Source organism: Mustela lutreola, chromosome 3 (genome assembly GCF_030435805.1).
Source record: "Mustela lutreola isolate mMusLut2 chromosome 3, mMusLut2.pri, whole genome shotgun sequence".
Taxonomy (NCBI): Eukaryota; Metazoa; Chordata; class Mammalia; order Carnivora; family Mustelidae; genus Mustela; species Mustela lutreola.
In genome coordinates this window covers 116,442,450-116,460,419 of record NC_081292.1, presented here as the reverse complement: position 1 = coordinate 116,460,419, position 17,970 = coordinate 116,442,450, and the positions used below count along the sequence as shown (strand labels likewise).

Below are 17,970 nucleotides of genomic sequence, written 5' to 3'. Positions count from 1 at the left end.
ATCTCTGTGGTCTTTATTTTTTTTTTTTTTAAAGATTTTATTTATTTGTCAGAGAGAGAGAGGGAGAGAGCCAGCACAGGCAGACGGAATGGCAGCAGAGGCAGAGGGAGAAGCAGGCTCCCTGCTGAGCAAGGAGCCCGATGTGGGACTCGATCCCAGGACGCTGGGATCATGACCTGAGCCGAAGGCAGCTGCTTAACCAACTGAGCCACCCAGGCGTCCCCTCTGTGGTCTTTAAATTTTTGATATTTCACTGGTAAGCCGCACCCTGATTTCATTACCATAGATAACCCAGTTAAATATTAAATGTCAACAATCACTCGGCATTTTACAACCTAGCTGTTGTTATAAAAGTAAGGATTTCATATGCTTCCTAACAGGTACTTGAAAATGGAGCTGGCTTGGAATTCAGTCTTTATTGTCCTCCTAAGCTTTTCATGCCGGGGATTAGATTGGGAATCCGACAGAAACTTCATTTCAGCTGCTGGTCCTCTCACCAATGCCTTGCTGTACCAGAGTAGTCCACTGGGAACCCCGGGTTCTAAATTTGCAGCAGAGGATGAAAGCATTTATGTTTGTCAACAACCACTGCCTGCTTTCCTGCCAGAGTACTTCAGGCGTGTTCATGCCAGTGGGATCACCCATTATAAAGTATTTCTGCCGTGGGCACAACTTCTCCCAGCAGTAAGCTCTGAGAACCCAGACAACAAAGCAGTGCAGTGCTACCAGCGGTTCCTTGAGACCCTCAAGACTGCACAGCTTCAGCCCCTGGTCGTTCTGCATCACCAGACGCTCCCTCCCAGCACTGTCCAGAGAAGTGAAGTCTTTGCCGATCTCTTTGCGGACTATGCCTCATTCGCCTTCCACTCCTTCGGGGACCTGGTTCAGATCTGGTTCACGTTTAGTGACTTAGAAGAGGTGATGAAAGAGCTACCCCAACAGGAATCAAGATCTTCACGTCTCCAGACCCTCGCTGATGCCCACAGAAGAGCCTATGAGATTTACCATGAAAAATATGCTTCTAAAGGTAAGTCCACACAACCCTGATCTGATGGCTGACCCCCACCGGCAGTCTTCATCACTCACCTTCTCCCAGCCTCCTCACAGTAGGACTTGACATTTCTTCCTACTCCCCTTCAATAATCTTGTCAGATGTATTTATTAGTGAGAAAATAACATGGTACTGGAAACTTCCCGATGGAGAGAGGCAGAGGTGGCTTAGACTGGATAGTGCCCAGCGTTTCCTTTGAAAATATCTTTTAGGGCGCCTGGGTGGCTCAGTGGGTTAAGCCGCTGCCTTCGGCTCAGGTCATGATCTCAGGGTCCTGGGATCAAGCCCCACATCGGGCTCTCTGCTCAGTGGGGAGCCTGCTTCCACTTCTCTCTCTGCCTGCCTCTCTGTCTACTGTGATCTCTCTCTGTCAAATAAATAAATAAAATCTTTAAAAAAGAAAAGAAAAGAAAATATCTTTTAAGCCCTCCTTCCCCAGTCTTGAGTCCGTGCCATCACAGAGTATATTTTTGCCCTTCCTTCTCCAGTCCTCCCTTCCTGACTCTCCAAGGCTTTAAGATTGTCTGTCCTCCCTCAGGCTCCCCTTTTTCTCATGCAAAGCAAGTTATGCATTCTAGCTGAAGTTTTCATTCCAGCAAAGAGGACAGATAAAATAGTGATATGCTGATAGGTGGTGAGAAGAATGTAATAGCAAATGTCCATATTCCTGCTTCAGAGCTAATTCTGATTCAAGTTCTGATTCAGTAGGTTTGGACAGGGCCAGTACACGTGTGATTTTAATAAATTCCTAGGTGAATCTGAAGTTCACTAATTTTAAGAACAAGTTTTGGATTATATATGCTTTCTGGTTTTTATTATGTACTATATGTATGTTTGTATACGTAGTAAATAACATATATGCATATTTGCATATCCTACTTTCTAAACTTAAGGTATTTTATGAGTATATTCTTATTTTACTAAAAAGTCAGTGAAAGAGAGAATGGGTTTTTTAAAAGATTTTATTTTATCTCTCAGAGAGAGCACTAGCAGGGGCAGTGGGAGGGAGAGGGAGAAGCAGATTCCCCGAGGAGCAAAGAGCCTGATGCAGGACCTGATCCCAGGACTCTGGGATCATGACCTGAGCTGAAGGCAGACACTTAACTGACTGAGCCACTGAGGCACCCCAAGAGCATGATTTTCAGTGTTCTTATAGATTCTCATCATATGAATGGACCGGAGTTTTAACTATTTCTCTCATGGGGCACCTGGGTGGCTCAGTCAGTTAAACTCAGGTCATGATCCCAGAGTCCTGGGATCCAGCCCCCAGTAGGCCTCCCTGTTCAACAGGGAGCCTTCTTCTCCCTCTCCTCCCAGCTTGCGCTCTCTCTTTCTCTCGCTCTCTCTCTCTCTCAAATAAATAAATAAAATCTTTTAAAAAATAAATTAAATAATACATATATATATATATATATATATATATAAATGAGAGAAATATTTATTTCTTTAAAGATTTTATTTATTTATACGAAGGAGAACAAAAGGGAAGAGGGTCAGAGGGAAAAGCAGACTCTCTGCTCACGGGAAGACTGATGAGGGCCTCAACCCCGGGACTCCAGAATCATGACCAGAGCTGAAGGCAGAGGCTTAACCAACCGAGCCACCCAGGTGCCCCATATATATTATTTATATGTAAGTTTATTTAATTTTCACCATTATGAATTACATCACAATGAATGTTCTTATATATAAACCTTTTTCTACCTTCCAATTAATTCTTTCTGATTCTTAGAATTGAAATTACTAGGTCAAAAAACGTGGATTCAGGGGCGCCGGGGTGACTCAGTGGGTTAAAGCCTCTGCCTTCAGGGGCGCCTGGGTGGCTCAGTGGGTTAAGCCGCTGCCTTCGGCTCAGGTCATGATCTCAGGGTCCTGGGATCGAGTCCCGCATTGGGCTCTCTGCTCAGCAGGGAGCCTGCTTCCTCCTCTCTCTCTCTGCCTGCCTCTCTGCCTACTTGTGATCTCTCTCTGTCAAATAAATAAATAAATAATCTAAAAAAAAAAAAAGCCTCTGCCTTCAGCTCAGGTCATGATCTCAGAGTCCTGGGATCGAGCCCCGCATCCGGCTCTCTGCTCAGCAGGGAGCCTGCTTCCTCCTCTCTGTCTGCCTGCCTCTCTGCCTACTTGGGATCTCTGTCTGTCAAATAAATAAATAAAATCTTAAAAAAAACAAAAAAACAAAAAAACGTGGATTCTTTAAGAACTTTAAAGCATGTTGCTAAATTCCAGAAAAGTTTTAATAGTATATACCAATAGCTATAAAACTGCTCTGACCCTATTCAGCCTGTCTTCGATGATATAATCATTTCTGTTATTGGTAATTTGACAGCTGAAAATTACTATCTCCTTATATGCTTCATTTGCATGTATTTGATTATAAAGAGATCAAACTCTTTTTTTCTATGTTAAGAATGAAAGCAGGGCAAGAGAAGAAAGAGTATGAGTGTGAACAGGGCCATTTCAGATAGGGGTGTCAGGAGGGTTGTCCTCAGAGAGGACAGCAAGGGAGGCAGCAAGCCAATGGATAGGAGAAGAGGATTCCAGGAGAAGAGCCCCTGCAGGGGGACAGTGACGAGCCCAGCGGTCAGTTTAGTGAGCTAGGAGTAGTGGATGAGAGATGCGGAGAGGCTGAACTTGAAACTGGAGTCTTTGGAAAGAAGAAGGAACCTGCCTTGGAGAGGGTGAGCAAGTAAATGTTTGTTGGCTGTAATTCTATTGAAGAAGCAGTGGGTAAATGAACTTCGAAAGAAGGCAAGACTGAACTTGGTTCATCTCAAACAGAAGAAAATCTATCTTGTTTTGAAGACAAACTCCATAGACTTATTTTGATTATAAAACTATATAAACATGTTATTAAAATGTTTGCAGAGCCCATTTTAAATCTTAATCAGGTTACTAAAGACTGTTTCATAAGCTCATATTTTCCTTTTCTTCTGATGCTCATTCCTCCCATCCTTCATTTTGTGTTTCATCAATATCACTAGATTTCTACCCCATTATAATGCAGGACATAAAATAAATTCTCTTTCCAGTTTCCCTCCTATTCAGAGAGGTGGTTTTTCTTCTTTCTCTCTCTTATTCTCCTCTCCCTTGAACAAACAAAAGTGCAATCCTTTTGTTCTTTGTAAAATATATCACCTAATATACACAAAAAATTGTATAAAATATGTTGGTTAAAAGCAAAATACTATAAAAAGATAGTATACTATAAAAAGATTACTGAAGCCTTTTTTTTTTAAAAAAAGCAAAATACTATAAAAAATACTCATGGAGTGACCTCTCAATAGAATTAAAATAGTATTAAATGGTAGTATTTAATACTAGTATTAATATAGTAGTATTAATATGTAGTAGTATTAATATCATAGTATTAAAATAGAATACCACCTTAGATCAACTAGGATGACTGTAATAAAAACAAAACATACAAAAAGAAGTGTTGGTGATGATGTAGAGAAATTGGAACCCACACCACTGAATGGGAATGAATGGTGGGAATGAATGGTGGAGCAGCTGCTTTGGAAAACAGTCTGGCAGTTTCTTGAACAGACAAACTTCAGAGTTACCCTATGACTCAATGATTTGTCTCCTAGGTATATGTCCAAGACATATACATTTGAAAACAAATGCCTGGGAGAAAACTTACCACAAACATTCATAGCAGCATTTTTCATAATAACCCAAAGTGGAAACAACCCTACTATCCCTCAACTGATGGATAAACAACATGTGGTGTATACATAATACCCAAAAAGGAATGATATGTGGCACAACACAGGTGTACCTTGAAGACATGAAGCTAAGTGAAAGCAGCTAGTCAGAGAAGACCACATACTGATATGATTTCATTTATATTCAATTTCCAGACTAGGCATAGAGATGCTACAGTAGTATAGCAATGTCTAGGGCTAGAAGAGAGAATGGAAAGTGACTGCTAATGGATAAGAAATTTCTTTTTTGTTGATGAAACTGCTTTAGATTAGAGGCACCTGGGTGGCTCAGCTGGTTAAGTGACTGCCTTCAGCTGTGGTCATGATCTTGGAGTCCCAGGATCGAGTCCTGCATCGGACTCCCTGCTCAGCACAGAGTCTGCTTCTCCCTCTGACCCTTCCCCCTCTAGTGCTTGCTCAGTCTCATTCTCTTTCTTGCAAATAAATAAATAAGATCTTTTAAAAAAAGAAATAGTGGCTATAATTGTACAACTTTGTGACTATACTAAAAACCATTGAACTGTATACTTTTTTTTTTTTTTTTTAAGAGAGAGGGGGAAGAGCAGAGAGCCAGATGTGGGGCTCAATCCCAGGACCCTGAGATTATGACCTGAACCGAAGGCAGAGGCTTAATCCACTGAGCCACCCAGGCGCCCCGAACTGTATACTTTAAAGGTTTTATTTTTAAGTAGTTTCTGTACCCAGTATGGGGTTCCAACTATCATTCAGCCCTAAACAACCACTAATTAACTTGCTGTCTCTATAGATTTCCTTGTTCTGAACATTTCATATGAATGGAATAATACAAAATGTGGTCTTTTGGGACTACCTTTGTTGGGATTTGTTGAATGTTTCTATCATGGATAAGGCTGAGATTATGAGTTTTAGGAAGGAAGATTACAGAATAAAGTGCTATTTTCATCATATCATATCAAGGGTACATACTATCAACATGATTTATACTGTTGATGTTGACCCTGATCACCTAATTGAGATTGTAGTTGTCAGGTGTCTCTAGGGTAAGGTTACTCTTTTTTCCTCCTTTCCATACTGCATTCTTTGGAAAGGAGTCACCATACAGAGCTCACACTTAACGATTGGGAAGTTATGCTCCATCTTTTTTTTTTTTTTTTTCTATTTTTTTAAGTAGTCTCCATGCCCAATGTGGGGCTTCAACTCACTACTCTGAGACCAAGAGTTGGATGCTCTGAATACTTGGATTGCTCAGATGGTTAAACGTCTGCTTTCTAATAGGGTCATGATCTCGGGGTCCTGGGATTGAGCCCCACATTGGGCTCCCAGCTCAGTGGGGAGTCCGTTTCTCTCTCCCTCTGCCGGTCCTGCTTGTGCTCTTTCTCTCTCAAATGAATAAATAAAATCTTTTTTTTTTCATACATATTCAACAGATTTATTTAAAAAAATGAAGAGGCTGGACTTGGATGTCTCAGTGATCTAAAGGAATAAATGAATTTGTAGTCTAATCTATACAGTTTCTCTCTGGCCCAAATAAATATCAAGGAAAATTTCCAATTATTTATCATCCAGAAATCTGATTAGATAATAATATTTTCTTTTTTTTTCTCTTCTTTTTAAAATTTTTTTTATTTTTTATAAACATATATTTTTATCCCGGGGGTACAGGTCTGTGAATCACCAGGTTTAAAAATCTTTTTTAAAAAAAGTTAAAAAAAAAAAAAGAGAGTTGGATGCTCTACCAACTCAGCCAACCAGGTGCCTGAGTTATGCTCTCTCTAATAAGTAGTTTTTGTAAGATCTTTTCTAGGGGCACCTGGCTAGTTCTGTTGGCTAAGCATCTGTCCTGAGCTGAGGTCATGATCCCAGCGTCCTGGAATCAAGCCCTGGATCAGTCTCCTTGCTCAACAGGGAGTCTGCATCTTCCTCTCCCTCTGCCCCAGCTCCTGCTCTCGCTCTCTCTCTCTCTCTCAAATAAATAGAATTTTTAAAGGAAAAAAGTTATTTTGGGGTGCCTGGGTGACTCAGGTCATGATCCTGGGATCCTGGGATAGAGCTCCTTGTCGGGCTATCTGCTCAGCGAGGAGCCTGCTTCCCTTCCTCTCTCTCAGCCTGCTTGTGATCTCTGCCTGTCAAATAAATAGACAAAGTCTTAAAAAAAAAAAAAAAAAAACTTAATGGTAAATTTTATGTTATATATGGTTTACCAATTTTTAAAAAACTATTTTCTAATCTTTCTATATTCATTATTATAAACCTCACATTTATGTGTTCACTGTGCTGCCACTGGGGAGGATTCAATAGAAGAGAGGATTCTTGGCAGAAATGGAGGTTGGGGAGAGTGGGAACTTGCATCTCATGGGAAGAGTAGAATTGCACACAGCATCCCCCACTTGTACAACAGTAGGACACAACCCTGGATAACACTAGTAATACCAGCCTCCCAACACAGCAGTAGTAACTTGAAGCATTGATATTGGCAGTTCAATATTGGCCAGATTACTTTTATTGGCTCATTTGAGGCAAAGGTGGAAGGAGCAAAAGGAAAGGGGTTATTTTCTGTAAAAGACTACAATGGTTTTTAGTGGAATGACTTCCCTTTGTGGTGGAAACAGGTGAGCTTATCCTTTAGTGAGGTCTAGCAATACCTAGAAGGAACATGAATTTACACGATGCTATGCAGTGATTTTATACACAGGTTTAAACAATTCTCAACCCACAGCAAATACCAATTTTGAGCTCTATATACATGAACACCTATCTTTAATTACATCCAACAAAAATTGCAGGATAAATTATCCTAAAGCAGAGTAATTACCCCCTTCTCAGTCCCATACAAAACATAAACTGCAAGCTCAGAGTGAGAATCTGGTTTTGAGCAATCTGCATTTTGCAGTATTTTAGAAGGTCTAACTGCTCGCACTGGGAATAACTTGGCAACCATGGTTGGGAAGTTTGATTATTTTGTATGATGTATGAATTTCTGGAACGTCAAGTACATTTATTCACTCTAATTCTAAAAGCGGCTTGCAGAGTCAAATAAAAATGATTAACTGTACTACTCTTGTTTCATTTATTGGTCTAGAGATGACACTAAGCTGTACATTTTAAAATGTTCAGCACAAACTGTACGTTCCAGGTGCGCTGACGTGATGAAGAATGAAAGCACGGATATCTGTGCAAAGGAAAGGGGCCCATCAGGCACAATCACTAAGTAACTAGATAATAATTCTATCTTATCAGAACGAGGACTGAATGTCTCTAAGTGATATTCCCTACGCAGAAGATTTCAAAGTTCTATCGTGTTTATCAAAGTAAAGCCCTTTTGGGGGCACGTGGGGGGCTCAGTTTGAACAGCGAGCGACTCTTGATCTTGGGCATAGAGATCACTAAAACAAAACAAAGCCAAGCACTCTTGTAGTTGTTAGCTGTGGTTCACTGTCTCAGGACAGCTTCCTCCTCTAGAGAATCTGGAGAAAAGTGAAGTCAGGAAGACAGCCTGTTTATCTCCCAAACTCCAGTACCATTCCGTTTTTGCTTAGTGGTTCCAAACCCCCACGTCTGCTATGCACCCAGCGTTGAAGGTGGTATCTGGAGGGATTGAGGAAAGGTTTTACATTTTGCCCCTCAGCGAGCACACAGTGCAGTGGGAAAGACTCAGGCGCATGCCGGAGCGCTAGCGCGCAAGGTGCACGGCTGAAGACGCCCGCGTCCGCGGTGGCGTGTTTATGGAAACACAGTGTGAGGGGAGCACCTGGGAGGCACTTTAAAGCGCACTCGCTGTGGGGCTCAGTCTGCCCACAAGCACGCGGAGGATTGAGACGCACTCGTGTACCAGCACCACTGTAGGTCATCAAATATCAAAGCACGTAGGTACCCGCTTCAGGTGTTTACGGTTCCTCCGCTTTTTTGTTAACCCTTCCGTGCATGCGCAGTGGGGGCGGAATGGCCGGTGTACAGGGAATGAGCACCCAGCCTTCCAACGAAGGTGAGGAAGCAGTTCTCCCCTCACAGCCTTCTATACTGTGAAGGGGCAGGGCGTGGTCATTGATATTATTTTTCTAAAAGACGTAGAGGTGTCTTGCGTTTCAGGGTCCCGTTTTAGAAGAGACCTTCTTTAAGGGGACTTTGCTGTTTTTAAAGCCACCTTGTTATCCAAAATCTTTCAGCAAGGGTAAGTCATGTAAGTGATTTTCTTCAGAAATCTCGCCTCATCCTTTTTTAAAGGTTTTACTTATTTTACTTAACACAGAGAGAGCCCAAGCAGGAGTAGCAGCAGAGGGAGACGGAGAAGCAGGCTCCCCACTGAGCAGGGAGTCCCACACGGGGCCCAGTCCTGAGACCCCAGGATCATGACCTGAGCAGAAGACAGACGTTTCACTGACTGAGCCACCCAGGTGCCCGGTTCTTTTTAAAGAACAGGAAAGGAGTCCCCATGCAGCTTCCATGGTCGCAGCTTCCATGGTCCCAGCGTCCCTCCTCACTCACCTGCAGCGGATTCCTCTGGTTGCTTTTAGGTGGAAAGCTCTCTGTGGTCCTGCAAGCTGACGCCCTCTCAGAGCTCCTGCTGGAACCGTCCACATTTTCGCTTGCCAAGGTGATGACAGCCCCTCAAAAGAGCATTTGTAACCTCTGAGGAAAGTTGGGATTTTAATTTGAGAGCACAAGAGAAGTTTTCGTCTGTTGGCTTGACATTTTTTAAAGTGCCTCTTCTGAGTGTGGCCCATTCTCTAGATTCATGTTTACAAACAAAATGTCATTTGTTGCACTCTCAGCTCTTGCCTATGCAAAAAAGTCCAACACCTCTGTTTGCTTTTTTTTTTTTTTTTAAGATTTTATTTCTTTATTTCACAGAGATCACAAGTAGGCAGAGAGGCAGGCAGAGAGAGAAAGGGAAGCAGGCTTCCCGTTGAGCAGAGAGGCCAATGTGGGGCTCCATCGGGATCATGACCTGAGCCGAAGGCAGAGGCTTCACCCACTGAGCCACCCAGGCGCCCTGCTATGATTTTTTTTTTTTTTTTTTTTATTAAGAGTCCAAAATAGCTTCTTAGAGGAGAGGCCAGTTTGTAGAAAACAGATTGCTAGGAAGATACAAGAAAGAGTAAAGGGTTTTGTTTTGTTTTTTAAGTAATGTGCTCCCTGGAATCCCATGTTGGTTCCTGCCTCCTCTAAACATACCTTTTGAACTACAGTTTTTAAAAAAGTTTTTTTTTTAAAAATCTGAGAATTAAACAGCCTTGACTTCTGTAAGCTTGGCAGCTGGGCAGTACAGAAAGTCACCAGAAAAAAATAGCTGATTTCTGTAGTTCTGTGGCATTTGGCAGGGTGTCATGTAGATAGCACGGGGCCCTATGACAGACACCAGTGTCTGTGTGATGATGCAGGCTCCGTGGGTCAGGGTCCGGTTCTCAGATTTACCAGCTCAGGAACTTAAAATCCAGATGTGATAAGATTCTGAATAACCAACTCCGAGCCTGACTGGATGGCCAGAATGCTGTCTAAATTAATTTACACGGGGTAATAATCGCTATCAGTTATGAACTCAGAAGACCAAAGTGCTGATCAGAAAAGTGCTTGTTGAGCAATAGCCTATGAACTGGTCTCTTTGAACTGGTCTCTTTGCTCCAATCGGTGACACCCAGGGCTTCTGGAATTTCTGAGTGCACAGTTTTTTAATCGGTTTTTATCAGTTTTCTCCTGGGTTCACTCTGAGATTTTAAAAAAGTGCTTCATGGATGGTGGTGATGGTGTCTCAACAATGTGAATGCGCTAATGCCCCTGAACTTGCTAAATTTTATGTTATGTGCATTTTTCCCAGGTTGCAGGAATTGGTACAAACTGCTCAGGGCCTTCCAGAGTGTGGCTCGCTCGGGCTGTCTTGCTCTCTCTCTCAGGTCTCCCCTCCTGTTTTCCCCAGCGTGTATGCTAGGCTTTCTTCCTGCCTTCTTGCATGTGCGCTCATGTGACCTTCCTATCCCAGCCTTGCTCAAATCTCTTCCAGCAAAATTCTACCCCTTTACAATGTACATGTGCATATGCTCTCCATCAGAAGGCCTCATTTAGTCATACTCCCTTGCTCCACCTGATGTGCTCTCTCTCCACTTGGAACACTTAGCCTTTTGTTTAGACCAGCACTTCCCAAGCCTTGTGTATCAGAATCACCTGGAGAGCTAGTAAAGCACGTAAGGGCCCCAGCTGAACGTGGAGGGACGGTCCTGTGTCTTTATAGGCTTCCCCAGTTCCCAAGTGAGTTTGACGACCTCTGAGGTGGACTTTGCTTATCATGTTTCTAACTCTTTGTGTTTTTTCATGTCCTTGGCGTACTTGCTAACACTCTCTATTAATTTGTAAGCTTTTGTGGTTCTTACGCCTCTTTAAATGTGAGTCCTCAACCATTGCACTGAGCACAGTGATGTCAGAGGAGGAACTCAATGACTGGGTGTCGCACACAATCGACAGAGGAAAGTCAGAGCTGGAGGTGGGGAGAGAAGGGTTGGAGTGGTACTAAGCAAAGCGGAGCAAGGTGTGGGCTATTTGGTGAAAACTGATGATGACTTGATTAGGAAAGCCACAGGGAAACCCTGGTGAGTCACTTACCGAAGGTCCACAGGGCACTTGGTTGTCATCCGAAGCCATTGTCATTATCAGGGTCTTTGTCCCGAGGGAACATATCATCTCTGCAGGGTGATATCTAGTCCTGATAAGGATAGAATGACTTAGGAGAAGGGCAGAGAGGAAAGCCCAGTGGTATCTCGATGGGCTTAGACTCTGCGAATCTGAAGTTCTTAGAACATATGGAGGCCAGAGACCATTCTGGAGGGTATGGCCAGAACTGTGAGAGCTATATTCTCTGATAAGACTCTGGGCCCAGCGAGGGTCCACTGGGGCGGACTTGAGACTGTGGCCTGACGGTAGCCAGTGTCTATAGCCTACAATTAAAATGAAACCCCAAATCCCAGTAGGGTCTGGAGAGATCCCTGAGGGTTCTGTTGGTGTCTGAGGGCTCCACTCTCTCCATCTCAGCAAAATGGGAGGGCTGGGAGGAAGGTGCTGACCAGGGCCGCACTGGCCTGACTCCCTTAGTGCTCACCTGTTTGATGGGAAGCCACCATTTCTGGCACAACGCATTTCATTCATCCACCCATTTAATCATATACATTGATCGAGCACTTACTGTGCTCCAAGCACTTTGCTGAGCACCTGGTGACATATTCCCCAAAACAGGCAGGCACATCCCACATGCACACTCTCATTCTGTCCCCACTTGTCCTCTGCCTGCTTGTCCCTTGGAAAATCTCCCTTCAGAGAATATCCATTTAGGAATAGGAGCAAGAAGGGGCGCCTGGGTGGCTCAGTGGGTTAGGCCTCTGCCTTCGGCTCAGGTCGTGATCCCAGGGTCCTGGGATGGAGCCCCACGTTAGGGCTCTCTGCTCGGCGGGGAGCCTGCTTCCTCCTCTCTCTCTCTGCCTGCCCCTCTGCCTACTTGTGATCTCTCTCCCTCTGTCAAATAAATAAATAAAATCTTAAAAAAAAAAAAAAAAAGGAATAGGAGTAAGAAAAAGGGATATTTCTGAACAGCAGTTTGCCTTGAAATTGCTTACGTTCTAATGACCCTATTTACTTATTTCTAGGATGCTGTCGATTTCCTCTCCCTTGATTTGTCTTATGAATGCCAAAGTGAGGCGAGTTTGCCACAGAAGCTGAGTAAACTGCAGGTAATTTGAGCCATTTCTCACATTGATGATGAATGGAGACGGTTCCCAGCAGCATATTAGGCATTTAATGCCCAGCTGATGGACAAACTGAGCTTGCCCCCACAGCTGGCAGAGAGGCCGAGCTGCACCGGGGAGATAGATCTCCCTTGCCGCATTGCTGGAGAACATGGAGGGGTCGGGGGGAGAAGGTCGGCAATCTTCTCTGTAAAGGATAAGGGGACTTATCTTGTTAAGGCAAATATTTACATGATCTCTTGTGCTGAAATCTAAGAATTAAAATTCCAGTATTCTTTCTAAGATTTAAAAAGGCATTTCCTGGATGGTGGCCGTGTTTACCCAACAGCGTGAGTGGACTTAATGCCATTGAACTATACATGTGAAAACAGTTACAATGGTAAATTGTATATGTATTTCACAACTGAAAAGAAAAAAGAAAAGACCTTTCACACCCAGGTCTGCTAAACCAGATGCCAGCCATAAGAACCTTCCTGTAACCTCAGGCCCTTTCTTCCTGTTCCCAGGATTGTTTTCCTTAAGTATAATGATTGTGACTAGTTAGAGAAAGTGTGCTGATTGCCACCTACCTAAGTGTTAGCTTTCTCCCCTATGCTTGGTCCCTGCTGAGCAACTCCTTGTGGAAGACAAGTTCCAAATTCCCAGGAGTCCTGACTGTCCCCCTCCACCTCCTCATAGGGTAGAAGGGATTTTACCTTCCGAGTCCTAGCAGTATTTCCATACTTAGCCCTGAAGAGCTACCTTCTCAGAGGCCTCTCTGGGGATGTCTGGCCACCAGCATTCACCCATACCTTCCTCTTGCTCCTGCTGGGGTGGGCACAGAGCCGCTCCCCTCTGCTTTCCGCCCCGTGTCTCCTAGTTTTGAAACCCAACATCCCCACCGCCAAGCCAGGTGGGTGGTTAGAGGAATTATCTGTTGCGAGGCCAAGCTCATCAGTGTCAAACCCTCAGTGCAGCAGCTAGGTGGGACCTCCATTTGACCTGAGGCTGGAAGCTGGAAATGGATGAATTAGCATCCTTCCTACCTCTTGTCTCTGGATTTTCCTGCCACCCTTTGCAGGCACCACTGCTTTGATTATCTACAAGGAATATGATCTCATAATCCAAGACAGCAGATGCATTTGCAAGACATTTGAGTAATAGCCACTGTGGTTTTCGTGCCTGCTGTATGCCCAGCTCTGGTTGGGATACTTGATGCTCACAATATCCACACACACACACCCCCTCGCCCCCGCCACAGCCAACCCCAGACCATAAGAAACCTAACCAAGGTCAGACACGAGGTAGGGAGCAGAGCTGGGACTGGAAGCAGGCATTCTCCTGACACCACACTGCCTCTCCAAAACAAAAATAATTCCAGGTTGTTGGGAACATTATAGTGAGGGTGGCGTTTTTGAAAATCATGTGTAATTTTAGTTATTTTTGTAACTGTCTTCCCTCCTGAACCCGAACTGCCTTGACCTGACTGTGCCCTGGTGGGCTTGTGTGCCAGATTTCTGGTCCTTCAGGGCCGCTTATGTAGCATCTTCGAAGCCTTCTGATGCCTGTGATAACTAAACCTGTCCTTTGTCTTCCTTAAGGAATTTGGCCAGAGCTTGTTGCTCAGTGAATGGATTCAGACCACGCTGACGTTTTAAAACTGTCTGGCTTATGCAGACGTAGCATGCTTTAGAGAGCCCATCAGCATTGCTTGGGCTTCATTTCTGCTTGAGAATGTGGTTTACAGGGTTTCCCTCTTTATATCAAAACATTTTCAAGAAGACCTGCCCTCACCAGTGCCTGGCGAGAGCCGTAACGCTGAGTCAACAGCTGGCCAGCCCAACAGTAAAACCTGCCTTGGACAAACTCAGGCTGCCCTTGGTTTTGCCCTGCGGCGGTTCTTTGTTCCTTTTATTTCCTTAGGTAGGAATTAAAATTTCACGTGTTGCCCTTGACAGCTCAGATGCATCCCAGAGATTCTGGATGGCTACTCGGATTTCCAACTATGAGAACAGAACTGAGCTGGAGAGGAGACCGGCCCTCTCCATGGTCGTTGGTTACAAGCCTGTAGTGTTCCCACACACTTAGCCCCCCAGGACAGGAAGAACAGCTGAATTCTCACCCAGGAACCCAAATCACACCACCCACAGCTTTCTTCCCCGCGTGCCTCGCGTGCCTACCATCCCTCCTTAGCGCAGGTCCCCTGCCTCCTTCTGGGTTGAATGCAGAGCAGCGGGGAGCAGGTGCCCTCTCCCTTCCTGTTTCCCTCCACTCTCCCCAGAGCACGTGCACATCCTCTGAGCCTCAGGGTCCAGCAGCCGCTGCTCCTCCCACCAGCACACAGGTGCTCTGGGCTAGAGGCCATCCTCAGGGCCAGCATCTCGATAAAGAGCCACAGCACGTCTGAATTCTGAAATCTGCGGGAGGTGCATGAGCAGCCTCTCACATCCTATTAGTAGGAGAGGCTCTGCTCTCCCAGGGAATTCTCTGGTCATCAGAAGACTCCTCCAGCTCTCCCATCCTGTGATAGCACAAGCCGCCCCCACTGTGTATTGACCTTTAAGGATAGAGAAAATCCTCTGTTTCCCAGCACAGGGAAAGGACGAGGGCTGTGTGAGCTGCAGCTCCACTAATTGTGGTCCTGGGCCACTTAGCTTCGCCAATCTGAAGACCCCTTATCTATGAAGAAGGGACACTGTTGCAGGTGACTCGGAAAATAACATGCCCACCTTCTTTGGAAGTGGTTGTGTTGGTATCTCTCAGTGACCTTTAACTCCGAGGAGGAGGGAAAACTTGGTGTGGGGAAAATGACCAAAGCCAGCCTCCCCAAAAAAGGTTATTTAAGGTGAAGTCAAGCTGTATGCCGACAGATAGGTCCCCCAATAACGGGTCTGTGATCAAAGGAGCGAGAGTGATAGAAAGCGAAGGTCAAGCAAAGCTTTATCTCGCGCCAAGCATCAAGAATCAAACTGACTGGTTGGGGCCGTATCTTACAAAGAGGCGATGATTCCCAGCCTCATAGACTAACTTTTATAGAGCAAAAGTCATGTGGTTGAGCCTGGCCACACACAGGTGGCCAATGAGATTGCAACACACAGAGAAAACTGCATAGTCATGCTAGGTCACACATGGGTAGCCAATTAAATTTCAATTTACCCTAGTAGATATTTGAACTAGCCTATCACCTTGGTCAGAATTGGCACCCAAAAGGTGGGGCCCACTCTCCTTCATAGCTAGGGAGACAATATGTGTGCCCCACTGATTGGATGTCTCCACCTGGCCTGACCTGCCCTTGTATCTGGGCTTTGCTACCTGGGACTGGTTTCCCGGACTTGCTTTTAAGTAAGTTCCTCTGGGAGGGGCAGGGTCAATCTAAGTTTACTGCATAAACAACAAAATGGCTCCCTTTGGCTAAGTAGGCCCTTACACCAACCTTCAAATGTTTCCTTCACTGCGGAGAAGAAGATGAGAGAAAAGTCACATCTGCTCCTTTTGAATGAAGACCTCTTCTTTTAGCTTTTTATCATGGGAAATGTCATATATCTAAACATAGACAGGAGAGTGTCATGAATCCATCCCCACCTTCAAAATCTATTGATTTATGGCTAATCGTGTTCCATCTATCACCTACCTTCCCCTTATCAAGCCAGATTAGGTGTTTCTTTGTTGTTGCTGTTGTTGTTTTTAACTCATGACTCTAAGATCAAGACCTGAGCTGAGATCAAGAGTGGGACACTTAACTGACTGAGCCACCCAGGCACCCCTCAAGCCAGATTCCTCTGACACAAACCCCAGTCATTCATAAATACTGTTATGGTGGCACCTGATTAAGCTTCTTGTCATAACAAAGGCCCCTAACGTGAGTGGATGGCCTTGTTCCTGGTCCCAACACCGGGCCAGGTTCTAGGAGGAGACTTGTAAGCATGTTGAACCTGTCTCTTGGCCGGGGGTCAATGGGGAGAGTGGCTGATGTTCCTGAAAAGCGTCGACTGTTCCCGCTCAGGGTCTAGGGTCTGCTCCCATCCCTAAATGACCTGGCTGGAGAACATTTCTCAAACCAGGGTATTTATAGCTTCTCATCTTGAAGCTCTATCCCTGTTATCAAAAGACTTACTCTAGACAGCTCCCGTTCACTTTCTGGCTTTGATCTTTTTCAGACTATTGAGCCAAAAGTGAAAATTTTTATCTTCAATCTGAGATTCCAAGACTGCCCTTCCGCCAGGAAGAACTCAACCGGGCCGCTCTTTAGCCTTCTCAAGGGTGAGTGGACCATTGCTGGAGAGGTTTGTTTTTGTCCTTCTAAGTTTTTATTTCAATTCAAGATAGGTAACATACAGTGCAGTATTGGTTTTAGGAGTAGAATCGAGTGATTCATCACTTACCTAGAACATCCAGAGCTCATCACAACTACTGCCCTCCCTAATGCCCATCACCCATTTAGTCCATCCTCCACCCACCTCCCTCCATCAACCCTCAGTTTGTTCTCTGTAGGTAAGAGTCTCATGGTTTGCCTCTCTCCCTGTTTTTATCTTATTTTTCCTTCCCTTCTGCTATGTTCATCAGTTTTGTTTCTTAAATTCTGCCTGAGTGAAATCCTATGGTATTTGTCTTTCTCTGACCTATTTTGTTTAGCATAATATACTCTAGTTCTAGCCATGTTGTTGCCAATGACAAGATTTCATTTTTTTTTTAAGATTTTATTTATTTATTCGTCAGAGTGAGCACAGGCAGACAGAGTGGCAGGCAGAGGCAGATGGAGAAGCAGGCTCCCGCCGAGCAAGGAGCCCGATGTGGGACTCGATCCCAGGACGTTGGGATTATGACCTGAGCTGAAGGCAGTGGCTTAACCAACTGAGCCACCCAGGCATCCCAAGATTTCATTCTTTTTGATGGCTTAATAATACTCTATTGTATATACACCACATCTTCTTTATGCATTCACCAGTTGATGGATATTTGGGCTCTTACCATAATTTGGCTGTTGTGCATAATGCTGCTATAAACACTGGGGTGCATGTGTCCCTTCAAATCACTGCTTTTGTATCCTTCGTGTAAATACCTACTAGTGCCAATTCTAGATTGTAGGGTAGCTCTATTTTTAAGTTTTTGAGGAAACTCCATACTGTTTTCCAGAGTGGCTATGCCAGTTTGCATTCCCACCAACAGTGTAAGAGGGTTCTGCTTTTGCTGGTGAGGTTTTGAGTGATATTTGGTGCACTGGCTTGGGAGTAGCAGTTTTAAAACTCTGAGGTTCCAATAAGAGGAGGGACCAGAAGAGGGCTGGTCTGAGAGATCTCCCCAGTTGGGCGTAGTGTCCCTTGCCTTTGTATTCTTGGTCCCTTAGCTCCCATTGACTTGAGAAAGAAGAGAGGTTCTGTACAAAGGTGACAAAGATGCTTTGGTCTTTTGGAAATAAAGACCATTAGGCTTCCAGGTTCAGGTATAAGTATGGGAACTGCTCTGTGCCTGAGTGTCCCTTTTCATTACTGCTCCCTCCAAGATCTCTCACCTTTGCCCCCCTCCACTT

General features: G+C 44.5%; 1 protein-coding gene across 1 annotated transcript in view; it reads left to right on the top strand.

Annotated features, from left to right (window-relative positions):
• The first annotated feature begins 390 nt into the window (after positions 1-390).
• LCT (lactase) overlaps positions 391-17,970 on the top strand; it is a 52,026-nt gene continuing 34,446 nt past the window's right edge. Inside the window, exons 1-4 of the mRNA XM_059166733.1 lie at positions 391-1,027; positions 9,252-9,331; positions 12,366-12,449; positions 16,601-16,703. Of these exons, the coding sequence (XP_059022716.1) occupies positions 391-1,027; positions 9,252-9,331; positions 12,366-12,449; positions 16,601-16,703 (904 nt within the window). The remainder of the gene's footprint in view (positions 1,028-9,251; positions 9,332-12,365; positions 12,450-16,600; positions 16,704-17,970) is intronic.